Raw genomic sequence first — 21,884 nt, forward strand, 5'->3', positions numbered from 1 at the left:
CTTCTGGTTTCATTCAGGCATATAGCAAGGTTGAAAGCTTTGTCACAAACCTCCTGCCAAGTTGTGATTAAGTTTTGTTAGCTTTTTGCTAAAGCTGAACTCCGCAACTAACTAGTAGAACTTGGATCTTACAATGCTTCATTTGTGTCTTTATCTAAATCAGTTTATATGACAAGTTACAGGTAAGGTTTTGCTGTGCTAACAAAGGTGGGGCATGAGGATTCAGTTTGGTTTTTAAAACTCACACACAATAGAAGGAATAATCTGATTAGCCATATATGTAGTTAGGGGCTAAATTAATAAGTACGGGAAAATACCTCTCAAATGCACTTACTTTTAGTGAAGCTAAAACGTTAATTTTCTATTGAAAGTTTTTATAGTGCATACTGAGATGTCCGAGGAATACTCCAGAAATGTATCTGTAACATGCCCTTGTTACAGTGTTTGCAGGTCATGTCAATAGATTTTTTCAGAATGATTCATCATGTCTGAAAACTTGCAGCAAAAATCAAAAAAAATATACACAAAGTAAGGAGGAACAGTCCGGATCACTTGAGAGTTTTTCCAGCTCTCGAGGGAATAAAAAGACACGATTGTTCATCTTTGGAGGGGCATTGAATGACATCTGTAGAGGCGCATAAAACAGTGAATACTACAAGCATTCCTGTCTCACTAACACAAGAGAAGACAAGAAAACACGTGTACAAGTCATTCTGATGATGTGCAATACATCATCACAGTGCATTATTGAAGCTAGGGCCCTGCTGACCTTGAAAAAAGAAAATCGTTGAATAGTTGAGTAAACACTATGCAGATCTCTGCACAAAGAGCATGCTTTTTGGTTTATCATAGTTATGACGAAACTTCTATAATGGGTGTTGGTGGTTAGAAAATCACATTTTTTCCTGAATTCTCAAATGGTGCCTAACTGCAGTGGTGACACTGCTCTGCTTGACTCACTGATTTCATCCTGTGGGGTAAATGTTTGTTGCCTTGCGCTGTGTCAGTTGGAGATGTAGTTGATGTCTATTGTTGAACAGTCATTTTTTAGTCTCACACTTGAGATGACATGAAATATTTGCCATATTTCCCCTCCTCAGTGTGATATTTATGAAGAATAATGGAATGTTTGTGTAAATCACTTCAAAATGGCTGTGTGTATTGACTGATATTGAAGGGCTTTGTGAAGTTCTTTTCATCTGCCTTCCCCTTTAAACTTCCAGTGAAACACTAAAAGATGAACTATCAAACAAGACATATCCTGTATCTATTCAATTTTATTGGTAAGCTGGTGGTAGCTTTTTGACTTCATTTTGTATTAAATGAATGAGAAAGTCTTCAAGAAGTACTAGGCAAATCTTCACTAATCAGTGCTCAGCCACCCCACAGCACAGAAGTAACAGTTAGATTCTGGAGAGCTTGCTGGATAGGTTGTGTTGACCACTTGACTACAGCAAAATGCATGTGGACACCTGAGTGCGGACAATTAAATTTGTCTGGTGCCTGTTTCTGGAGCTGAATCCCACTCCTTGTCACGTATATATCTGTATATATGTGTAAGAGTGACCTTGTGGTCTCTTAGGGAAGTATAAAAGCTGGATGCTCTCCAATCTTGCTCTTTCTGAGTGAATCTGTTAAACTTTAAAATGACTAAAACCTGTCCCCATAAGAGTTACAGTCTGCAATTATTTATACTGTGAATGTTCAGGGCTGACTAATGATGATAAAATGTTATTCTGCACATTATTCTGTACGAGCCTTCTTTTTTGGACAATTTCATTTAACAGTGCTGTAACCACACATTAAGTGTCCTTGGTCTGTTTCCTCTGAAGGACAGATGAGGCTGGTTCTTAGTTTAGACACTCCATCATCCATAGATGTTTGTTTTATCTTTTATGTTCTGTATTATAGCTAACCTAAGGAATAGGTTAAATGGTAGGACTTAGCATATAGGCTAAACTGTAAATAGATTTCCTTTATCACCTCATCTGCAGAGTTCCTGGGAGAGTAACAGGAGGTATGCCAAGAGAGAGTGAGTGAAAATTTATAGTTGTTTTACATAGACGCTGCTTATCTTCTGATTCCATTGTCTGCAATCTTTCTGCTGTGAATCAAAATCTCCAGGACAGGTGGTGTATTTCTTGTTGCTCTGTTTTGAAATGCATGGTGAATCTTATCTGATTCAGGAGTCTCTCTATTCTTAAGGTGTTTTTTTAATGGTTATGGCATAGGATTTGATTAGTTTCCATAGTTCCCATCCTGAAAATAGCACAGATTTTTCTCATGTGTCTTTTTCAGTTGTCTGTGAACAGCAAAGCAAAGAATTCATTTATATTTTATAGACATTTCCTAGTTACAGCAATGGAGAAACTAACTAAATATAGGGACACACTCACTTCACTCTGCATCTTCAGTCATGTTTTCTCCATCAGTTCTGCTTGAAATTTGCTGTATTAATTTCTGTGCTCAATAAGCCAAGAAAAAAATACCTTTTAATTTTGGGTGTTACTCAGACACCATCCAAAGTTTTGACTGAAAGAGAGAAGTGCAGGTTAAACCGTTTAGATTGTTCATATAAATAACTTCAGGATTGCTGATAACCTTGAACCAATTAACAGCATTTTGATGTAGTCTGTTGCTCTGGTGTATATACATATACTTGAGCAGTTGTCATTGGGGAACAGTGAAGAGAAGGATGTAGACTTTTCATCACTGATTGGTAATAGAAAAGTTCAGTTAGTTTAGTGCTGTTTTCATTAAATATCAGATCTCATTTATATCTGATCTTTTGTTTTAATGGACAAATACTGTGTTTTCTAATTTGGACCTTGAACTATTTTACTAGACATTAAGCTCTGACTATGGAGAAATCTGTGTGTGCCCAACTTTCTTATGCATTACAGATTTCAAGGAATGTTTGCAGAATAGAAAGCCTATATGAGAGCTCGTTCATTTAGAAAAAAATCCCAAAACCCCAACAACAAACAAGCCCAATCACAATTGTTGGTTTCTTTGTGTTGCTATGCACACACTGTTCACTTCTCTTTGTGATGCTATATATTTAAACGTTTTTTTGAATTGTTCATAATTTTGTCCGTTTCTTACTTGGAATTGTATTAATGCAGGCACCAATCATTTTATAAGTTAGGTGATTAATGACTCACTATGTAGAAGCCAGGCACCTTGGCTGAGGTGTGGCCATAGCAGGAGCATCTCTTTTGCATGGAATGTTCCGACTTTCCTTGTGTTTGGGATGTTTACGTGTGATTTTTGATGGCGAGGACCCAGCCCACTGCAGTAAGATGACTCACAGTATTATGACAGAAGGTAGAGTCATCGACTTCTACCTGAAATGGATTTTGTTGGTTCTTGACTGTGTAGAAAACCACTTAGCAGTACTGTGGAACTAATATATAAAATGCAGTTATAATAAATGATAAACGACTTATCATCTACAAACCTTGCATCTCTTTAGCCTTAAAAATGAAAATGCTTGCCTTGATGGATGATGCTTTAAAGTCTGATATTTTGCCACTCTTAAGGCAACTGATTAAACTGTATCAGAAGGATATTCATCCTAGCTGCAATTTAAGCAGTTAGTAACATTTCAGAATTTTCCCAATAAGTGCTATAGTGAAGATACTGGAAAATATTTGTGAGACCTCAGAATACAGCCCCATGGAGCTGCATTCACAATGCAAAGCCCATGCTCAGCTCCCTTGATCCATAGAGCAGGATGGTCGACAGTGAGCTCAGTACAGGAATCCCTTTAAGCATGCTGAAGTACAGATTCCTTTGGGCTGAGTTAGCAGGCAGGTCCATGCAGGCTTCTAGCAGAAAAGGCAATTTTTGGTATTTTTATAAATGAGAAAACCTTCTTAAGCAAAATGAACAGTGCAACAGTGTGGCGGGTTTTTGTGTGTTTGATTGTTTGTTTCTGAGACTTGCTTCTTGTTCCTGTGGTTTTGCAATGTATCCCTCTGTTATTCTAAAAGGAGAAAGGGTTATCTGCAGAGGTCCAGCCCCTGTGCAGTGTGCACTTTCTTTGGCAAGTACTATATGCTTTTGCATGGAAGTCGTAATATCTGTCTTCTCTGTTTTGTAAGCCAGCAGTGGGGTTGTTCTCAACCAGCTGTTGAGCTTTGTTTCAAAAAAGTCCAAGACAAACACCACTAAGGCAGACAAACACTGTCTTCAGTGGTATTTTCTGGTAGAGCAAGGCTTTACATAAATACAGACTAGTTAATCTAGGTTGAAACGCTATGTATTAAGTGTGTAATTAACTCAGGATAGAGCAGTGTTCATTGCAAGTAACCATTGTTCTTTAAGGGGGACTGGAATAACCCTGACTGGCCAGAGGTGCCAGGATGGGAATTTGTTTTAAATGACTGTTGTGAAGTTTTGCTGAAACCGTAGCAGCTATGCAGGAAAACTTATTGTGCATCCTATGACAGCTGTTGCTTTTACTGGATTTTATCTATTTTGCAGTGAGAAAAGCCGTAGTTATTTATCTAGACTTTATTCCAAAGGAGTTTATAATGTCAGTGAATCTGCAGTATGCAGCTTGTTTCTGGGAACAGACAGTGCTGTTTCAAAAACTTGTCCCTTCTTGTTCTGAGAGTTGGCAATTGAACAGGCAGCACGATTCCTGGGTCATTTCGTGAAACAACAAAACAAGCATGAAACAAACGTAAAGAAAGCAGGTAAAAAACCAAACCAAAACAAAAAGAAAACAAACAAACCACAAAGCAAACTGTGTGCACTTACAGAAACCTGCTTCTCTCATCAAAGCTGCGCTGTGAAAGCAACCTTCATTGTTCACATCATCTCTGTTAATGTGTCTGAAACAGAAGACTTCATTTTTCTTTTCAACTGTTGTCTTTTATTTATCTTGGCTTCTCTGTACTGCTAAGTTTGACAGAGAATGTTGTTTTCTTTGCACTGTTTTCATTGCATGGAAATTCAAAGCACAATGGCATGAGCCTTGATCATGCTCCCACCAAGCATATTGAAAGTGGAAACTCCCACTGGCTTTGAAGAATTATGTTTCTTTTTACATTGCTTAAGTTTTATTATTAATTACATGCTCTTTCAAGAAAGGGTAGGTTCAGATTGGCCCTATGAGCTGATCTGAAGAGCACTACAGAACAGGGACAACTGGAAAGAAATACATTTCTATTAACAGTATCCATATACTTAATTATAAAGACAAAATTGTACTGAGTATTCCAAAGCCAATGCCATTTTGGGATCAAGAGAATCTGAGATATTTACAAAAGATATATTGTTATTAGGTTTTCTTACAATGTGATACTTTCAATAAGTTTATTTCTCTCTTCCTTTTCAATTACTTAAAGCTTCTGCTAGGTAAAATTAAGAAAGCACTGAATTATTCACTATGTCTTAGACATTTCTTTGTTTTGTTTTGAGGGTTTGTTTTATTCCAGTGTGGGTCTGGTTTTCTGTATCTTATGATTTCAAAACCAAAGTTCTTGGGCTCTTGTAACTCTATCTGACTTCAGTGGGATGAGTTTTTCACTCAGTGTCTTTCAAAAGATCCTTCTTCATTTCGGTTGCTATGTCCAACAGGATTCCTGGGAGTGCAGAAAGCAGACAGTAACTCAGAGTGTGTTGAGAGCCAAAAGATCTGAAAACCTGACACTGCATAGCAAATCTAAAAGTTAATATTCATTTGTAATTAGTTTTAATGTGATGTTTTGCATTAATTTAAAATTTGTAGCGTTGGTACAAGATAACATTTTTGGCCACTAGAACTGTTCAGAGGTGAGTTTTGCTTAGTATGTGTATACCTTTAAAACAAGAGTATTATGGCTGGCTGTGGAGTTTAGGAGGAAGGTGGAAAAGTGAAAGTGTTATGGGGCTGAGGGTAGACTGCAGGAAAACTGCCAGCAGCATTTATCTAAAAGCAGGTCTTTGACGCAGTTTGAACAGGACTTCTTTAATGCCCAGTAAGAGTACTCATCAGGTTAAAGTGATGTTTCTGTGGCTGACCTTATTTCCATATGGATTCTGATGTGCCCTGAAGAGTTTTGATGCAGAACAACTATAAACTTGTGAAGATGGTAGAAACAACCTTCCCCAAATAAATGAGTCCCAGGAGAAAAGTGAGCTTAGCCTCTGCAAGGGCAGCAGAAAGGACAAGGCAAAAAAATACAATGGCAATGCATATGAATAAATAAGAACATAGAGGTGCATAAAAAGGGAGGTTAGAAACTTCACTGGTAGGTGGAAGGAAGAACTGACAGGGTTGAAGTTGCCTGTTGTGTTTATCACTTAGCCTTGACTTCTGCCTGTTCATGTCTTTTTAATGAAATCTTTTTTCTGATGAAAATTGTGTTGCTGTATCCTTCCATGTCCTTGGATTGAGTTACTAATGGTGCTGTTATTTAAGAGCTGTAATTAAATGTTACTTTTGTTTTTTTTTTTCTTTGGCAGGCCGGACCTGATAGACATGAATACCGTTGCTGTTCAAAGCAACCTTGCAAATTTAGAACACGCTTTTTTTGTAGCAGAAAAACTTGGTGTTGCCAGACTTCTGGATCCTGAAGGTAAGATAGCTACAAAAGGCTTTGTTGCAAAAACCCTATCCAGATAGCTGCTTGTTGCAGATTTGTGGGCATCCTTACAACTGTGTGATAAAGCACTGTTCTGTCTTGCTCTCTAGATGTTGATGTTTCCTCACCTGATGAGAAATCAGTAATAACTTATGTGTCATCACTTTATGATGCATTTCCCAAAGTACCAGAAGGTGGTGAAGGCATCAGTGCAAATGTAAGTCAGAGAAAAAAGCTTGGGCAGCTGTGCAGGCATTCTTGGTTTCAGCTCCTGAGTTACAGCTGGTTGCATGCTCTTACTTTTCAGTCATGCAGTTAGACCAGTAAATTGTGCCTCTCAAGTTTATTTGCAGACTAGAAAATTTTTTGTTTTCACTTGAAACATTTGGTACTAACATTGAGTAGGGCAAATGATATACTTGGAAACCTTAGATGAATTACAATGAACATGTAAATATTTCAGAGCTGCATGGTCTAGAAATCGCTTTTCTGTGTCTGTGGCATCCTCAGGCTTCAAAGATAAAACAAAAATGAAGCTGTCAGGTGATTTTCTTCTGATTTATAGTCTGTTTTGTGCTTTGGTAGGATGTAGAAGTCAAATGGGTTGAATATCAGAATATGGTGAACTACCTCATGCAGTGGATCAGGCACCATGTCACAATAATGTCTGACAGAACATTTCCCAACAATCCTGTGGAGCTGAAGGTGAGACGTGGCATCTTAAACTCTTTACTGGAATGAAACTTGGTCATACTTACTCAAAGCATGCTCAAACAAATGAAATGTTTTTTGATTTATGCCATCAAATCAACTGTAGAACATTGACATCATAGCAATATGAGCTTTTATTAAATAGTTTTAAGGTGACCTTTGCTGGCTTTCTGACATGCAACTTAAAAACATTAGGGATGGGATAGGGAGGGTCTACAGATATATTTTATAAATCATCCTTATGAATTCTTTATATAGTTTAGTGAGCTAGATTTAATTCTTCTGAAAGAGAAAGGAAAATGTTATCAACCAGTCCTCACAGAATATTTTGGATAATCCAGAATTAAAAGAAGTGTTGTATGTGTTATGCAGATTCCACCACTTGAACCACATTTCAACAGTAGAGCAGCTGTTTTGGTTTTCTTGAAGATGCCATGTTGAGGCTCATTTGAAAATCTAATTGGAAAGTACAAGAATTACATTGCTGACATATGAATGATCAAAAGCAAATCTTCAGCTTGTCACTGACGATTTTTAACACAACTTAAGCAGAAAAAAATTAGACCATAAGCTTACAAAGAATGTTAGAAGGAGGTTTAGGGAGTAAGGTCATATTCACTGTGTTCACTATAAATAAAAGCTAACGGGTTTTTTTGTTTGTTTGTTTCTGCAGGCACTTTATAATCAATATTTGCAGTTTAAAGAAACAGAAATTCCACCTAAGGAGACAGATAAATTAAAAATTAAACGTCTATATAAACTGCTGGAGGTAAGTTTTAACATGCATTGAAATTTATAAAAGTTCTCTTCTGGTGGCTTAAAATAAGAAATATGTCTGAATTTTTAAGGTCTGGATAGAATTTGGACGCATCAGACTTCCTCAAGGCTATCATCCAAATGACATAGAGAAAGAATGGGGAAAACTTATTATTGCCATGCTGGAAAGAGAGAAGATTCTTCGGCCTGAAGTGGAGAGGTATGCTTGTGAATGATTGGCAGGATTGGTTAATATGTTTTATGTTCTTTTCCCCACAATTTTTGTCTTCCATGATAACATCCCTGTTATTTTTCAGTTTCTGTTGAATAATTCTGCTTTTTTTAAAACCTGAATTTGTCTATCTGCTTTATGCAGGTGAAAATACCTTGGATAGTTTCAGAAATTCTTAGAGAATAGTCTCTGTGCCTCTGAGATTAGAGCACTTAAATACTTTGTTTCTTCTGGTATAGATGGTCAAAGCCTTACTTGGACTCTTTTTCATATAAACATCCTCATCCTTTGCATAAAATGTTAATTTTACTTGATGCACCACGTTGTGGCTGATGTCAAGTTCTTCTGTTTTTTTAAAGGTGATTGATTGTACTCAAGAGCACACGAAGTGTTTTGATTTGCAAAATGTATAGTGGTCTTCCGTGGTAGTAAAATTGATGACGCTGTTTTGTACATCACTGACAACATACCAAGCACACTTAAAATCTTGATGCAGCCCTATTAGAGCATTTAAGGTTTTTGATGGTGAATCTTTTGAATCCAGTGCTAGAAACAGAGACTACCGTTCATTAATTGAAACCCCTACTTTTTTAGCCCCTCCTAATTTAATTTTTATGAAATTACATGATTCCTTTGGCTCCTACCTTCAGAGAGGTATAGGCACCTGGGTATGTATTAATTCTGCTCACATAGAAGCAGTCAAAGGAGAGACCTAAGATCTAAGGGATTTTCTAGAAGATACGGGCACTGACTTTCTGATGAAAATAAAGTTTGGGTACCTGAGATTAAGTGTGAAGAATCCAAACAGTTATGTAGTGAGTCTTCAGAAAGGCAGGTTTTAGGCAGGGAAAATCTCAAAGGCAAGAGTTGATTAAATATGGATCATGCTGCCGAAATATGTATCTTAGAAAAGCAGGAGCCTGACTGAAGTAGCACATTCAATGAGAACTGCTGATTTACAGTATTCTTGTGGTAACTGTGAAATAAGTTTCTGTAGAGAAATGCAAAGTTTTCCCCTGCCATGCCAAGCAGAGCACTGGAAAGCAGTGATGGAAATACAGTCTGCTATATATTGTAGGTTAATCTGTTCTGACATGCCAGTGGCAAAGTTAGTGCCTGCTTTCACCAAAAGGAATTCTGTTCGTACCTGCAGAAAGCTTGGCTATCTTTACTGGGAGTACATTGGTATGCCCTGTCCTTGGAGATCTTTAAGACATGGTTGAAGGGGGTCCTGGACAGCCTGATGTGGTACTTGATCTCGTTGTTGGCAACCCTGTCTGTGGCAGAGAGGTTGGAACCTGATTATCCTTGAGGTCCCAACCAACCCAAGACATTCTATGATTATCTGTGTAAATGGCATTAGTTTATTTTCTGTTCAGGTGGATTGAGCACAGATAAATAGAAATACATGTTAATTCCTTCCTGTGTTTCAGGATTGGTGAACAGACTTGAGGTGACAAATTGTATATTGATAGTCATAGCAAACATGTGACCTCGATGTGTTCTAATACCGAGGTATTGAAATTTGGTGAGCAACTAAAACTTTGCCTCCAAGTCTGCTGAATACATTCGAAAATGTCAACACAGATAAACAGCACATGGCCAGATTGGTGTGTGGAATCAGAATGAATGTGATGTCAGTGAGGAGGGTGCCAAGCAGCTCCAGTTTGCAAAACCAGCAGAGTGAAAACATCACGGGGATGTGTCTGTGCCTCTTCTGCTTGAACAGTCATCATATGGTGTGGGTGAGAGGATTTCAGCAGGTGCTAAAAGCAGGAGGCGAGTTACTGAAAAAAGTTACCAAAGCTTGTATTCTGAGTTAAAATATCAACTCAAGGGCGTAGTGATCAGATTGTTCTTATTTGTTTTGTGGTCAAAATAGTAAGAAGTAATTAGCTTTGAGTATGGAAGAAGTTAAAGGGAAATTTGCAGGACAGATTGGTAGAGCAGGGCAGTTAGTAAACATGCATACTTGGACAGTAATGATGGTGGGTTGGATGGTGTACAGGTGTCTAAAATTAACTTAGTAGGAGCTGATTAACTGTGATATTCCTGCAGTTTTATCGTGCGGTTCCATTTAAAGGAAAAGGAATAAGAGCAGACTGAATTTCTATAGCGTACAGAGGAGAGTAGGGTTGTAACTCCAGTCCTTTTTGAAACTGCTCGGGAGTCTGAGGAACACCTTAAAGATTTTTTTTTTAAGCTCTTATTTGGCTTACAGACATTTAGTGACACTTAGATAAAATATTTGGCACATCTGCTTCCTAGAGACGCCCTAATGCTGCTGCCTTGTCTGTACTTGCAAACCTTTAATGCAGGCTTAGGGAAGCCAAAAGCGAGGTGTCATGTGTAGCCCCAGGTGAAATCTTTTGAAGAGCTGGCAGAATAGTAATTGCTGGGTTTTGAATATGCATACTAAAGCCTATTTAAAGAAGGAGTGCTAGGCGTTTCAAAAGCCACTGGTGAAATTTCATCCCTAGAAGCTGCACATTTTGTAGGAGCTCCATTTTTTCCCATTTTTCAGCAAATATAGGCAGCCAAAGAACCGCGCTCTGGATGTAAAGATGAACAGCAGTAGTTACAGCTATCATAGCAGCGATTCACTGTTTAGCAACAGTACCAGCGTTCAAACCAGCGTTGACTCTAATGAGAATTTCCTTTCTGTTAATCGTGGTCCCACGATGATTAAATCTTGTATAAGCTTTGGTAATGCCACCTTAGAAGGAAGCAGGTAACATGACATATGTGTTTATGCTTTGTGTATGATACTGCTTGGATATTTTAATTGATGTTTGTATAGTAAATATAAATAACACACTGTTATTCTTTGAAAATGTTCTGGTGTCACTTAGGTTGGAAATGCTGCAGCAGATTGCAAACAGAATTCAGCGGGACAGCCGAAGCTGTGAGGACAAACTGATACTTGCTCGGAATGCTCTGCAGGCTGTAAGTCAGCTGCTGATTTTTCTTGACCGTGTTCACAAACTTGCTGCCGTGCTGTGGCTACTTTAAAAAAGCCAAAACTCAATAGTTAGGATTTTTGAATACATGGTTAGTAACTGATACTTTTTTTGTTGTTCTGTTATCATTAATTTAGCATTTCTTCAAGAGATTACAAAAAAATTGCCTATAACGAGTTCTGTTAGTTGAAGTTCTTTGCAATATACGTTATGATTAGAAAAAAGTTTGACAAAAGCAGTTAGATGTTTTATAGCTCATTTCTCTATGACTAGCTGCAGGGATTAATTGCTTTCTTTCATTTATTCAGGACACCAAACGACTAGAGTCGGGGCTTCAGTTTCAACACGAAGCAGAAATAGCTGGGTATCTTCTTGAATCTGAGAACCTTCTCCGCCAGCAAGTGATTGATGCCCAAATTCTTATTGATGGAAAGTACTATCAGGCAGACCAGCTTGTACAGAGGTACTTTACAACGTGTTTATATAAATAAATTAATTATCAAATTTAGACCATGGACATCATTTTAAAATCAGGTCTGTGGATAAACTTTGGTCGGTGCCTTAGTACCCAAATAATGGTTGCTGGGTATGATTGTGGGTACGCTGCCCACAAACAAAAGACAAGAAACTGTTTGCTCATGTCTGAAAATAAAGTCACTCACCGGAACATGACTTAAATGCTTGTGCTATCTGATATCTGAGTGAAAAGATGTTAGCATATTTTATTGCAGCTGAAATGGTTTCAGAATTCACAGTCTTTGATTTTAAAAATAGAGGTGAGATTTCTGGTGATAGCTGTAGCTGTCTTAGCAGGTGGGGTAACGTTATTAGCTTATATGTGGCAGTTTGTTCAGTCCTAGTAGGAAGACATAGCTAAGCAGTGCAATTTAATTCTATGAAGAAATGGCTCCACAGTTTGTTGGGATTTGTTCTGGATTGGGTGAGGTGAAGCAACTGTTTAGCAGCGAACTGTGTGTTTGACCCACCACAGCATGTAGTGACTTGTACACTTTCTGCTTTGCTGAATTCTTCCCTGGTACTGTGTGTGGTTCACGCCAGTGCTGCTGATTTTCTGGGTTATTGTCTGATTTCTGCATTTACTATCTGTATTAATAGAAGTCAATGCTGGCATAGCCAGCTTATTTATGAATGTTTACATAACAACTAAAGTGTAAAAGGTCATTACAATTCATATTACTATTCATTTCAACATGATAGAACTATATAAACATTTGTTGGAATTATTTTATTTATATATCTATTTTAATAGGGTTGCAAAACTTCGTGATGAACTGATGGCCATACGAACCGAATGTTCTTCTTTGTACAGCAAGGGACATGTGCTGACAACAGAACAGACAAAGCTGATGATATCAGGAATAACTGAAAGCTTAAACTCAGGATTTACAACAAACCTAACTCCTGAATTAAGTGCTGCAATGACTCAAGGTTTAACACCTAGTTTGACTTCTTCCAGTTTGACATCTGGCCTCTCATCAGGTCTTACTTCCAGGTTGACACCAGCCATGACTCCTGCTTACACACCAGGCATCCCACCACGGTTAATTCAGAGCTATGTAACAGGAGTAGATGGTGGAACTCTGCAAACACTCAAACTTATGCAAATCAGAAAACCTCTTATGAAATCAGCTTTTGTGGACCAGAATTTAACAGAAGAAGAAGTGAACATGAAATTTGTCCAGGACCTATTGAACTGGGTGGAAGAAATGCAGGTAGCAATCTTTACAGAAACAGTCGTCTTTTAATATTGCTACATTTGCTACTTGTAGATCATGGCTGGTTTTTCCTTCCTCTTTGTAAGGTGCAACTTGATCGAGTGGAATGGGGTTCAGATTTACCAAGTGTTGAAAGCCATTTAGAAAATCACAAAAATGTTCACAAAGCTATTGAAGAATTTGAATCCAGCCTTAAAGAAGCAAAAATCAGTGAGGTATGGCAGCATATTCCTTATTACCTCAGTTAGTTTCTTGCTGAGTGATTCCTAACGTAATGTTGAATTACAGAGTTGTGTTTGGGTTTTATGTATTTTTGACATATCATGAAATCAGGAGATCTAGTGGTTGAGAATTACTTACCATGTCTAACTGTTTTCTTGTCTTCTGACCTCCTATACCAAATACAGATCCAAATGACTGCCCCTCTGAAACTCAGTTATGCGGAAAAACTGCACAAACTGGAAAGTCAGTATTCAAAACTCTTGGTAAGTTTGTCATACGTCTTTGATGTTCAACTTTTCACTGTACATATCATCTGTGAAAAGGGCTGAGTTTTAAATTCTGGTGTTGTTTTTTCTTCTTTTTAATAAAGAATACATCAAGAAATCAGGAAAGGCATCTAGATACTCTTTACGATTTTGTGTCTCGTGCTACTAGAGAGCTGATATGGCTGAATGAAAAAGAAGAAGAGGAGGTTGCATATGATTGGAGTGAAAGGAACCCCAATATAACAAGAAAAAAGGAATACCATGCAGTATGTATTGCTAGTGTAATACAGAGGGAAAAGTGAAGTCATCTTTAACAATTCAACAAGTTTCTAAATTATTTATTTATTTATTTATTTATTTTGCTTCTTATTTGTCTGAAAAAAGGAATTAATGAGAGAACTTGATCAAAAAGAAGAAGTTATTAAATCTGTACAAGAAATAGCAGAACAGTTGCTTCTTGAAAATCACCCAGCCAGGCTAACCATTGAGGTAAGTTGGTTTAAAGAAGCACACAAAAAAATGAAAACAATTTTGTGATTTAGTATAGATTTTGTGATTTCATACATTGAAGTGGGAAAGAAGGGAAGCACATACAGGACATTAAGCAACCAGATCCCAATAATGAGACTTTTATTTCTTGTTCAGTGTCTCTAGGGTATTCCCATCTTCCAGTTTCCAAAAATTGTAAGCATTTCTGTAAAATGATGCTTATGTTTTTGATGACTCTGATCAAGTCCCACTGAATTCTAAAAATCAGATTTCAGAAACTGATCTGTACAGATATTTCTCCCGTTGGGCACATGTGCAGCTTCCACAGTCGTTGATGCAAATTGCCGCGACAGGCTGCAGGCACAGAACAGTCCTTACATGGTTTCCATTCTGTTGGACTGAAGGGAGTTTCAACAAGGCATTTGTAGTTACTTATCATATTTTTTTGTTTCCTATTATGGTTTAAAGTCGGTTTCATAAATGTTGTCAGTTAAGTTATAAAATTTATTTGGATATTAAAAAAATCTGATTTGAATTACTGCACGTTTGAATCAAACTGTAGAAACAAACTGTTGAAATAAACTGGAAGATGCATATTGTGAAATAAGTCTATCGCAGCATTGATACATAGTCTTTTACAGTGGGGCACTGGAACAGGTTGTCCAGAGGTGTGGTAGAAGCACCGTTCCTGAAGACTTTCAAGGCAAGGCTGGATCAGGCCCTGGGCAGCCTGATCTAGCTGTGAATGTCCTTGGTCATTGCAGGGGAGTTGGACTAGGTGACTCTTAAAGGTCCCTTCCAACTCTAAGGACTCTATGATTCCATTACAGCTTACGATGTCTGCAATAATGCTATACTGGGACATTAAAAGAGTTCTTAAATTGATGTCTTACGTGCAGAATAATATACACATTAATGGATTGATTTGAGATTCATTGAAGCCAATGGAAAATCTTCCCTGAGAATCACTCAATCCGCAGACTTTTGGCTGCTTTTGTTAAGTCAAGAGTTCCCTCTGCTGGTGAATGTTAGAACAGTGCCTTGCAGCCCCCTTGGAGCAAGTTTTCTGATGTTTCTCTATGGAGTAAAGACAGTTGTTAGGGTTTTTTTTTCTCACATCTAATAGGAATTTCCCTTTTTTGTAGCTTATTATTCTTGAGTAATGTTAGTTAGATGCCTATATTTGCAATATTTATGTTTTCTGAATTCTGTTGATATGTTTTAATTCTCATTTTCTTTTGTAAAATCTCTCTGTCTCCCTTAAAGGCCTACAGAGCTGCTATGCAGACACAGTGGAGCTGGATTCTTCAGCTCTGTCACTGTGTTGAACAACATTTGAAAGAAAATGCTGCATATTTTGAGGTAAAGAGGTCAATAAAAGTGTGAAATCTCTTTAATCTGTGACCACAGTCAAGAAGTTCCATTTTAAATGAAGATGTTACGTGTTTTCTCACAGTAGCTGTAGAATGGAATGTACAGTTATGAGATGATGAACCATATTCCCACAGTGTTACCACACCTACATTATCTTCACTGTAATTGTATCACTTCACAGCAGATGTAAATCTGGTCTAATCTTTTTTCATAGTTCCATAACGGCTAGTAGAGAATTTGAGAATGAAGCCATGTTCTGCTCGTGTCTTACAGAGCTACATTCACTAAAGCTTTTGTGGATGGATGTAGAGTAGAGGGTTGTTAATGCTGGCCAAGGTAGACCATATTCCAAGTTGTTCTTCCACGACTACACGAACAGAAGTGGAATGTGCAGTATTAAAAATAGATAAGAATAATTAGGTTGTTGGAAAATAACCCAGCTGTTTTTCACATCCTAGTTTTTCAGTGATGCCAAAGAGGCCATGGAGTATTTAAAGAATCTGAAAGATGCCATATACCGAAAATACAGTTGTGACAGATCAAGTAGCCTTCATAGGCTGGAAGACCTTGTCCAGGAGTCTATGGTGAGAACTCATTGATCCTGTTAATGTGAGCTACAGTTAAACAAGATATGTGTAGATGATAGTTGGATTAAAAATTCCTTGTTGTAAAATTATTACTTTAAAGGCAAGGAATAAGAAAATGAGATTTATGGTTTAGAACTTAAGTAATTTTATCTGTCCATGTCTAATAGCTGTTTTTCTTACCCTCAAATACAGTGTTGTCTTTATCTTTACAATTTCAGATATTGTGGTAAGCCAATTGCTTCAGAAAGATACTTTGTTCTTGTAAAATGGGTTATGTATAAGAAGTATAGTAAAATAAGTCAGAAAAAGAAAGGCTTAATGGGATCAAAGAAGGAACACTGTATTCTGGCCGCTTCTCATAATGTGTTCTTTTCTTAACTGTTTTAGGAAGAAAAGGAGCAACTCCTGCAGTATAAGAGCACAGTAGCAGGCCTTGTGGGTAGAGCAAAGGCAATAATTCAGCTGAAGCCAAGGAACCCTGACTGTATACTGAAAACATCCATCCCAATTAAAGCCATCTGTGACTACAGACAAATTGAGGTTAGAAACTTGAATTTCCTCAAATCAATTACAGACGTGAGAGCTCAGCTAAAGTTTAATTAATTACTGTATTCCTGGAGAACACTGGGCTCTAAATATCTTCCACCCTAGTAAACAAGGGTAAAGCTTTGTTGAGCTTTGTTTTGGTTATTCTGTTGCTTATTTAGTGACACCATTTACAAAAGAGCCTTGTAGAAGTATTTTGTAATGCTTAGATCATTAAAATACTCTGCTTTTAATTCTAGATAACAATTTACAAGGATGATGAGTGTGTTTTAGCAAACAACTCCCATCGTGCTAAATGGAAAGTCATTAGCCCAAGTGGTAATGAGGCCATGGTTCCATCTGTATGCTTTACAGTTCCTCCACCGAACAAGGAAGCAATAGATACAGCCAACAGGTGGGGACAAAGTATTAACTCCTTTAAAATAGGTCTAATATATATATATTTGCTTCCCTCCCCCCCCTTCATATGTTAGTCCAATATAAAACATGTTTGCTTATCTTAAAGTGCACTTTTGTATGTTTCAGGATTGAACAGCAGTTTCAGAACGTTTTGGCCCTTTGGCATGAGTCGCATGTAAACATGAAGAGTGTGGTTTCCTGGCATTACCTAACAAATGAAATTGAAGCTGTTCGAGCTGGCAATGTTGCCTCGGTATGTATTATGTCTACCAAGGGACTTTTAGATATTTACTAGGACATAGGCTACACTTTCTGGAAATATTGTATGATAAATTTGCAGTTATCCTCATCTTTTGGAAATAGGTGACAGTGCACCACTATGCAAAGTTCTGCCTTGATCTGAGCAGCCTTAATACAGATAACATGAGGAAGGAGTGAAAAGATTGTGTTGTGAAAACTGCCTGTAGCCTTACTATACTAATCTCCCTAGTTTCTTATTGTCAGCAGAGGGACAGGGTCTGAATTTTGGTTTGGAGGGGTCTACCTTTCTGTATTTATGTTGAAGGTATTTGGGGAAGTGATATTCTTTAGTGAAACCTCCCATTAATTCATTATGCTGCAATTTCTTACTGTTAAAATTACATTTAGTCTGTCAAGCTGAAGACAGTTGGATACTCATTCCTCTCTAATGATTTGTTTCATCCTTATACATGTCTGTAATTTGAAAATCTGAATTGATAAATAGGATTAGTTTGTCAGATATATCAATCAAGGTACTGTCTTATCTAGCTAAAACAGTGTGTGAGATCACCAAATTTTATGCTGTTGAATATATAGCATGAATTATACAGCAGTTTGTTATACAGCAGTGATGCATATCTGTCTTCAAACTGTTGCAGTAATATCTGTAATACCCAAAACAACTTTTTAAATCCAGTCTTCTCACTGTTGCTTGTTGGGAAAAAGGAACCTGAAATAACACTCAAATGTGATTCCTCTGGTTCTTGCTGGCTTCCTGTTTGTTGCTATGTGACATAGATGGAGAGACTGTGTCTGACATATGATTGGCTTAGCAGCCAATCACTGGCTTTAAATACAGAAAAATATTCTGTTTTGAATGTAATCTACTGCCTGTTCATGTGATGCTTGTCAAGTAGACCCCAGGCCAGGAACAGCAAGCTTTCAGGACCACCATTTTTTAACTTCTATCTTAATATTTGGTTATTAATTCTTTTTGACATGAAGTATTACAGACAGTAGCACGAGTGACACATCATTGCTGACCATGCCTTGGGTTTATGATCTATTACAGATAAAAACAATGCTACCAGGTGAACATCAGCAGGTTCTAAGCAACTTGCAGTCCCGCTTTGATGATTTTGTGGAAGATAGCCAGGAGTCCAAAATCTTTACAAGCTCTGATACTGCACAGCTGGAAAGGGAAGTTAGTATTTGCAAGCAATACTATCAAGAGCTTCTGAAGTCTGCAGAGAGAGGTAAGATGCCCTTGTGTAAAAGTTTGCGGTTCTTCAGAAATTTAAGCTCTAGTGAATTACTGATGTTGATATTGATCATGTTGTGGTTTTTTTCATGGATAAAGAACCATTGTTTTAACATTGTGCATAACTGTATTCTATAAAAGATCTAAGTTTTTGTTAACTTTGTATATATCTGCTTACATAAAAATATTGAAGTGTTAACGTGTGATACAAAAAATGTAGCTCCAGGACTTTTTTCTGGGCAATGAATTTGTTAGCAATGTCTGCGTAAAGAATGATCAATGATGTATGCTGATTTCTGGAGTGTAAGGAAGCGATCCAGTGCTAGCTAAAATTTTAAAGCACCTAAAATCTGTTTTATAGCCAGAATTCTTATGAAAATTGTTGACATTTCAGTTGTTCATAAGATGGCCTGCAGAATGATGGCTTTTCAAAGTCTTTTGTGAGAAGACATGGAGAAAATGTCGAGATGACTTTGTTTGCTAAAATGCGCCTTGTTTCTTTCAACAGAGGAGCACGAAGAATCTATTTACAACCTGTACATCTCCGAAGTCAGAAATATCAGACTTCGGCTGGAGAGTTGTGAGGAACGGTTAATCCGACAGATCCGGACCCCAATGGAAAGAGATGATCTACATGAAAGTGTCTTTAGGATTTCAGAGCAAGAGGTGAGACTTTAAGAAAATCTGTATTAAACAGGAAGGGCTACCTAGGAAGTAGAGTATACATCAGATTGATATAGAGTAAAAAACACTGTCCCTCACCTTTCATTTTACAGAAACTGAAGAAGGAGCTGGATCGACTGAAGGATGACTTGGGAGTCACCACAGAGAAATGCGAAGAGTTTTTCAGTCAGGCTGCTGGTTCACCTTCAGTTCCTACTCTGCGCTCTGAACTCGGCGTTGTTATTCAGAATATGAACCAAGTTTATTCCATGTCTTCCATTTACATAGATAAGTGAGTAGTAGGTCATTTCCCATCACACACACTTTAGTCTGCAGTTTTCTCTTCAAAACAAAGATATTAGCATGAATGACACTGAGCAAAGAAAAGGGAGTTAACATGATGTTAACATTGTGTAAGAGTACTCCGTTACACAAAATGACTGGCAAACAGAGGCATGTTGACTGTTGTTATGCTTTGTTATTGTTTTTCAGATTAAAAACTGTAAATTTGGTGCTGAAGAATACTCAAGGTGCAGAATCACTAGTAAAACTTTATGAAACTAAGTTATGTGAAGAAGAGGCAGTGACAGCTGACAAAACCAATATTGAAAATCTTATGGGTACATTAAAGGTAAGATTTGGTGCCTTTTCCTGGACAAAGCAAACAATAATAAGGAAATATCCATCTCATCACACTTATTCTGATTAAGCTGCACTATATAGTTTGTCAGAAGTTGGTTTGTGCATGTGGAGGAAAGTATATTACTACTGATAACTCAGAAAAAAATTGACTTCTCGGGAGCATTAGGAATTGGGTAGTTTGTATGTGCATGCTTGTAATTAAGTAATGAATTGCAGTGACTGAAATTCCAAGAGGGTCAGTTATTAATACTGCCAGTAAGACCTTTTCTGTCTCTGTGAAAGTGATGTGTGCTTAAGGTAACACAAATAAATTATATGAATGTGGCCTCAGCAACTTCCTTGCTACTGTTAAGATTTTGCAGTTCGGGTTTCCTGTAAGGTTTAGCATTTACCTTTGAGGAAGGCTAAGACTGAAGGTCAGAATTGTTAATTTGTTCCATATGGCTCATTTCAATATTGCAAATGATAAGTAGTGATGAGTAATGGTTTTTTTTTTATTATTAGTGACTGGCATCTATCTTTTTTATTTTTTTGTAAGTGGTAATTTATCAGATAAGTATGTTAATTTGCTAGCTGTGTTTGATGCTTATATTATTATTCAGAATTATTTTGCAGTTCATAGCTAATTAGTTGCTTCAGACACATTCCGGTGCCATTCCAGTGTCTGAGCAACCAGGTCTATTTGCTCATTCAGTAGTGTTGTAACTTAGGACTCATTTACAATTTCTCATTGACTGTGTTCTAGCAATGGAGATCTGAAGTAGATGAGAAAAGAGAAGTATTCCATGCTTTAGAGGATGAGCTGCAGAAGGCAAAGATGATCAGCGATCAGATGTTTAAAATGCACAAGGAACGTGATCTCGACTTTGACTGGCATAAAGAAAAAGTTGATCAGTTAGCAGAGAGGTGGCAAAATATTCATTCTCAGATTGAAAACAGGTTAGTATGACTTTCTGTTAAATTCTGTTAATGTTTTCTGCTGTTCTTACTGCTTTTTGAGGAAAAATAGTAAAAAAGGAATGTTAAAATAGGTCAGTTTTCAACAATATTTATAAAACATACTAAGGATTCTTATCTTTTCTATGCTGTTGTCCATCCTTTCCATGGGGAAATACCTCTGCCAATTTAGCACCAAAAGAATAACAGAATATCAAAGCTTTATTTAGTTATTTACAACTTACTGAGATGCAATAGAGAAAAAAAGCCTACAGAAATGGCTCGCTCTCCAGTCAGAATGTCATCTGTTTGTCCATGTAATTAATTCTGACAGGCAAAACTCATGAGCTGATTCATCAGTTACGACAGGGTTGATGTTTATTTACTTTCAGTGTTTATTTACTTTCAATGACTCATGTGCTAAGTCTGGAAGTCCTTAGCTTCCATTGACTTCTGTGATGATTTTTGTCATAATAATCTACTTCAATTTCTCGTTATAAATAACTTGAGTGGGAACGTCAAATGCAATGCTGTTTACTCCAAATTTCACATAATAACCTTCCACACTTCTGTCCTCCTTTTCTAAAGGGTGAATATCTACTGAGGTATGATACTGAGATTATTCATTTGCAGTTTGCTCACTTAGTTGGCTCAGTTTAGCATTGCTAGAAATTGAAAGACAGATGGGCAAAAACTGACTGATCTGAAGACGACTGGAGAGAATGGCTGGCTTTAAATCAGCTCAGATTTTTCACGATCTGACAGTGTGACAGAATTGAAATAAAACCGTAGCTTCACAAGATACTGAAGTTTCCTTATTTCCTCATAAGGCAATCATAAAACAAATGTTCTCCTTACAGGGCTGTGTTCTGAATAGTACGTGCTGAAAAATTGCTGTTAATACATAGAAGCTTCTGATGTAAAAAGGACAGATTGTGGTGGTTGCAGCATCTAGTTGTAAACAAACTGCTTTCTGCAAATGTTCACTCTGCTGCTTCCTAACAGTTTGACACTGATGATCATTACATGGAAAGTATGTTCAGATCTTGGCTGATCCTTCCTTACTTTCCTGATTATTAGCATAAAACTGAATGTGAAGCCTGAGCAATGTGGCTTTGCTTGCTCTTTCTTATATTCTCCTTTTGACATCTTGAGAACAGCACTACTGCAATTGGAGGTACTCAAAATCAGCCTGGAAAAAGTTTTTAAGCACGTTTATCTATAAATATACAGTATTTTGGATTAGTGTTATGTATACAATATTTGAAGGAACATGAATGTAAAGTGTC

At 37.3% G+C, this 21,884-nt stretch overlaps 1 protein-coding gene across 46 annotated transcripts in view; it reads left to right on the top strand.

Annotated features, from left to right (window-relative positions):
- The window catches only part of DST (dystonin), a 280,915-nt gene that overhangs the window by 135,053 nt on the left and 123,978 nt on the right, over positions 1–21,884 (top strand). For 43 of the 46 annotated variants that reach the window (XR_014944222.1, XM_015859182.2, XM_085542024.1 and 40 more), the window contains 22 exons: positions 6,457–6,569; positions 6,686–6,792; positions 7,161–7,280; positions 7,960–8,055; positions 8,135–8,262; positions 11,127–11,220; positions 11,543–11,697; positions 12,505–12,967; positions 13,057–13,185; positions 13,378–13,455; positions 13,563–13,724; positions 13,843–13,947; positions 15,214–15,309; positions 15,780–15,905; positions 16,296–16,448; positions 16,694–16,848; positions 16,980–17,106; positions 18,166–18,349; positions 18,863–19,020; positions 19,131–19,309; positions 19,510–19,648; positions 20,405–20,598. Coding sequence is in view for 45 of the 46 variants with exons in the window: in XM_015859182.2 (XP_015714668.2) it covers positions 6,457–6,569; positions 6,686–6,792; positions 7,161–7,280; positions 7,960–8,055; positions 8,135–8,262; positions 11,127–11,220; positions 11,543–11,697; positions 12,505–12,967; positions 13,057–13,185; positions 13,378–13,455; positions 13,563–13,724; positions 13,843–13,947; positions 15,214–15,309; positions 15,780–15,905; positions 16,296–16,448; positions 16,694–16,848; positions 16,980–17,106; positions 18,166–18,349; positions 18,863–19,020; positions 19,131–19,309; positions 19,510–19,648; positions 20,405–20,598 (3,261 nt within the window). In the remaining variant the exon portion in view is untranslated. Of the gene's footprint in view, positions 1–6,456; positions 6,570–6,685; positions 6,793–7,160; positions 7,281–7,959; positions 8,056–8,134; positions 8,263–10,731; positions 11,006–11,126; positions 11,221–11,542; positions 11,698–12,504; positions 12,968–13,056; positions 13,186–13,377; positions 13,456–13,562; positions 13,725–13,842; positions 13,948–15,213; positions 15,310–15,779; positions 15,906–16,295; positions 16,449–16,693; positions 16,849–16,979; positions 17,107–18,165; positions 18,350–18,862; positions 19,021–19,130; positions 19,310–19,509; positions 19,649–20,404; positions 20,599–21,884 lie in introns of those variants that run through there. The other 3 variants (XM_085542042.1, XM_085542050.1, XM_032443514.2) reach the window with 1 other exon arrangement.

The sequence above is a fragment of the Coturnix japonica genome, chromosome 3 (assembly GCF_054131305.1).
Source record: "Coturnix japonica strain WE chromosome 3, WE-NBRP24, whole genome shotgun sequence".
In the NCBI taxonomy this organism is placed as follows: Eukaryota; Metazoa; Chordata; class Aves; order Galliformes; family Phasianidae; genus Coturnix; species Coturnix japonica.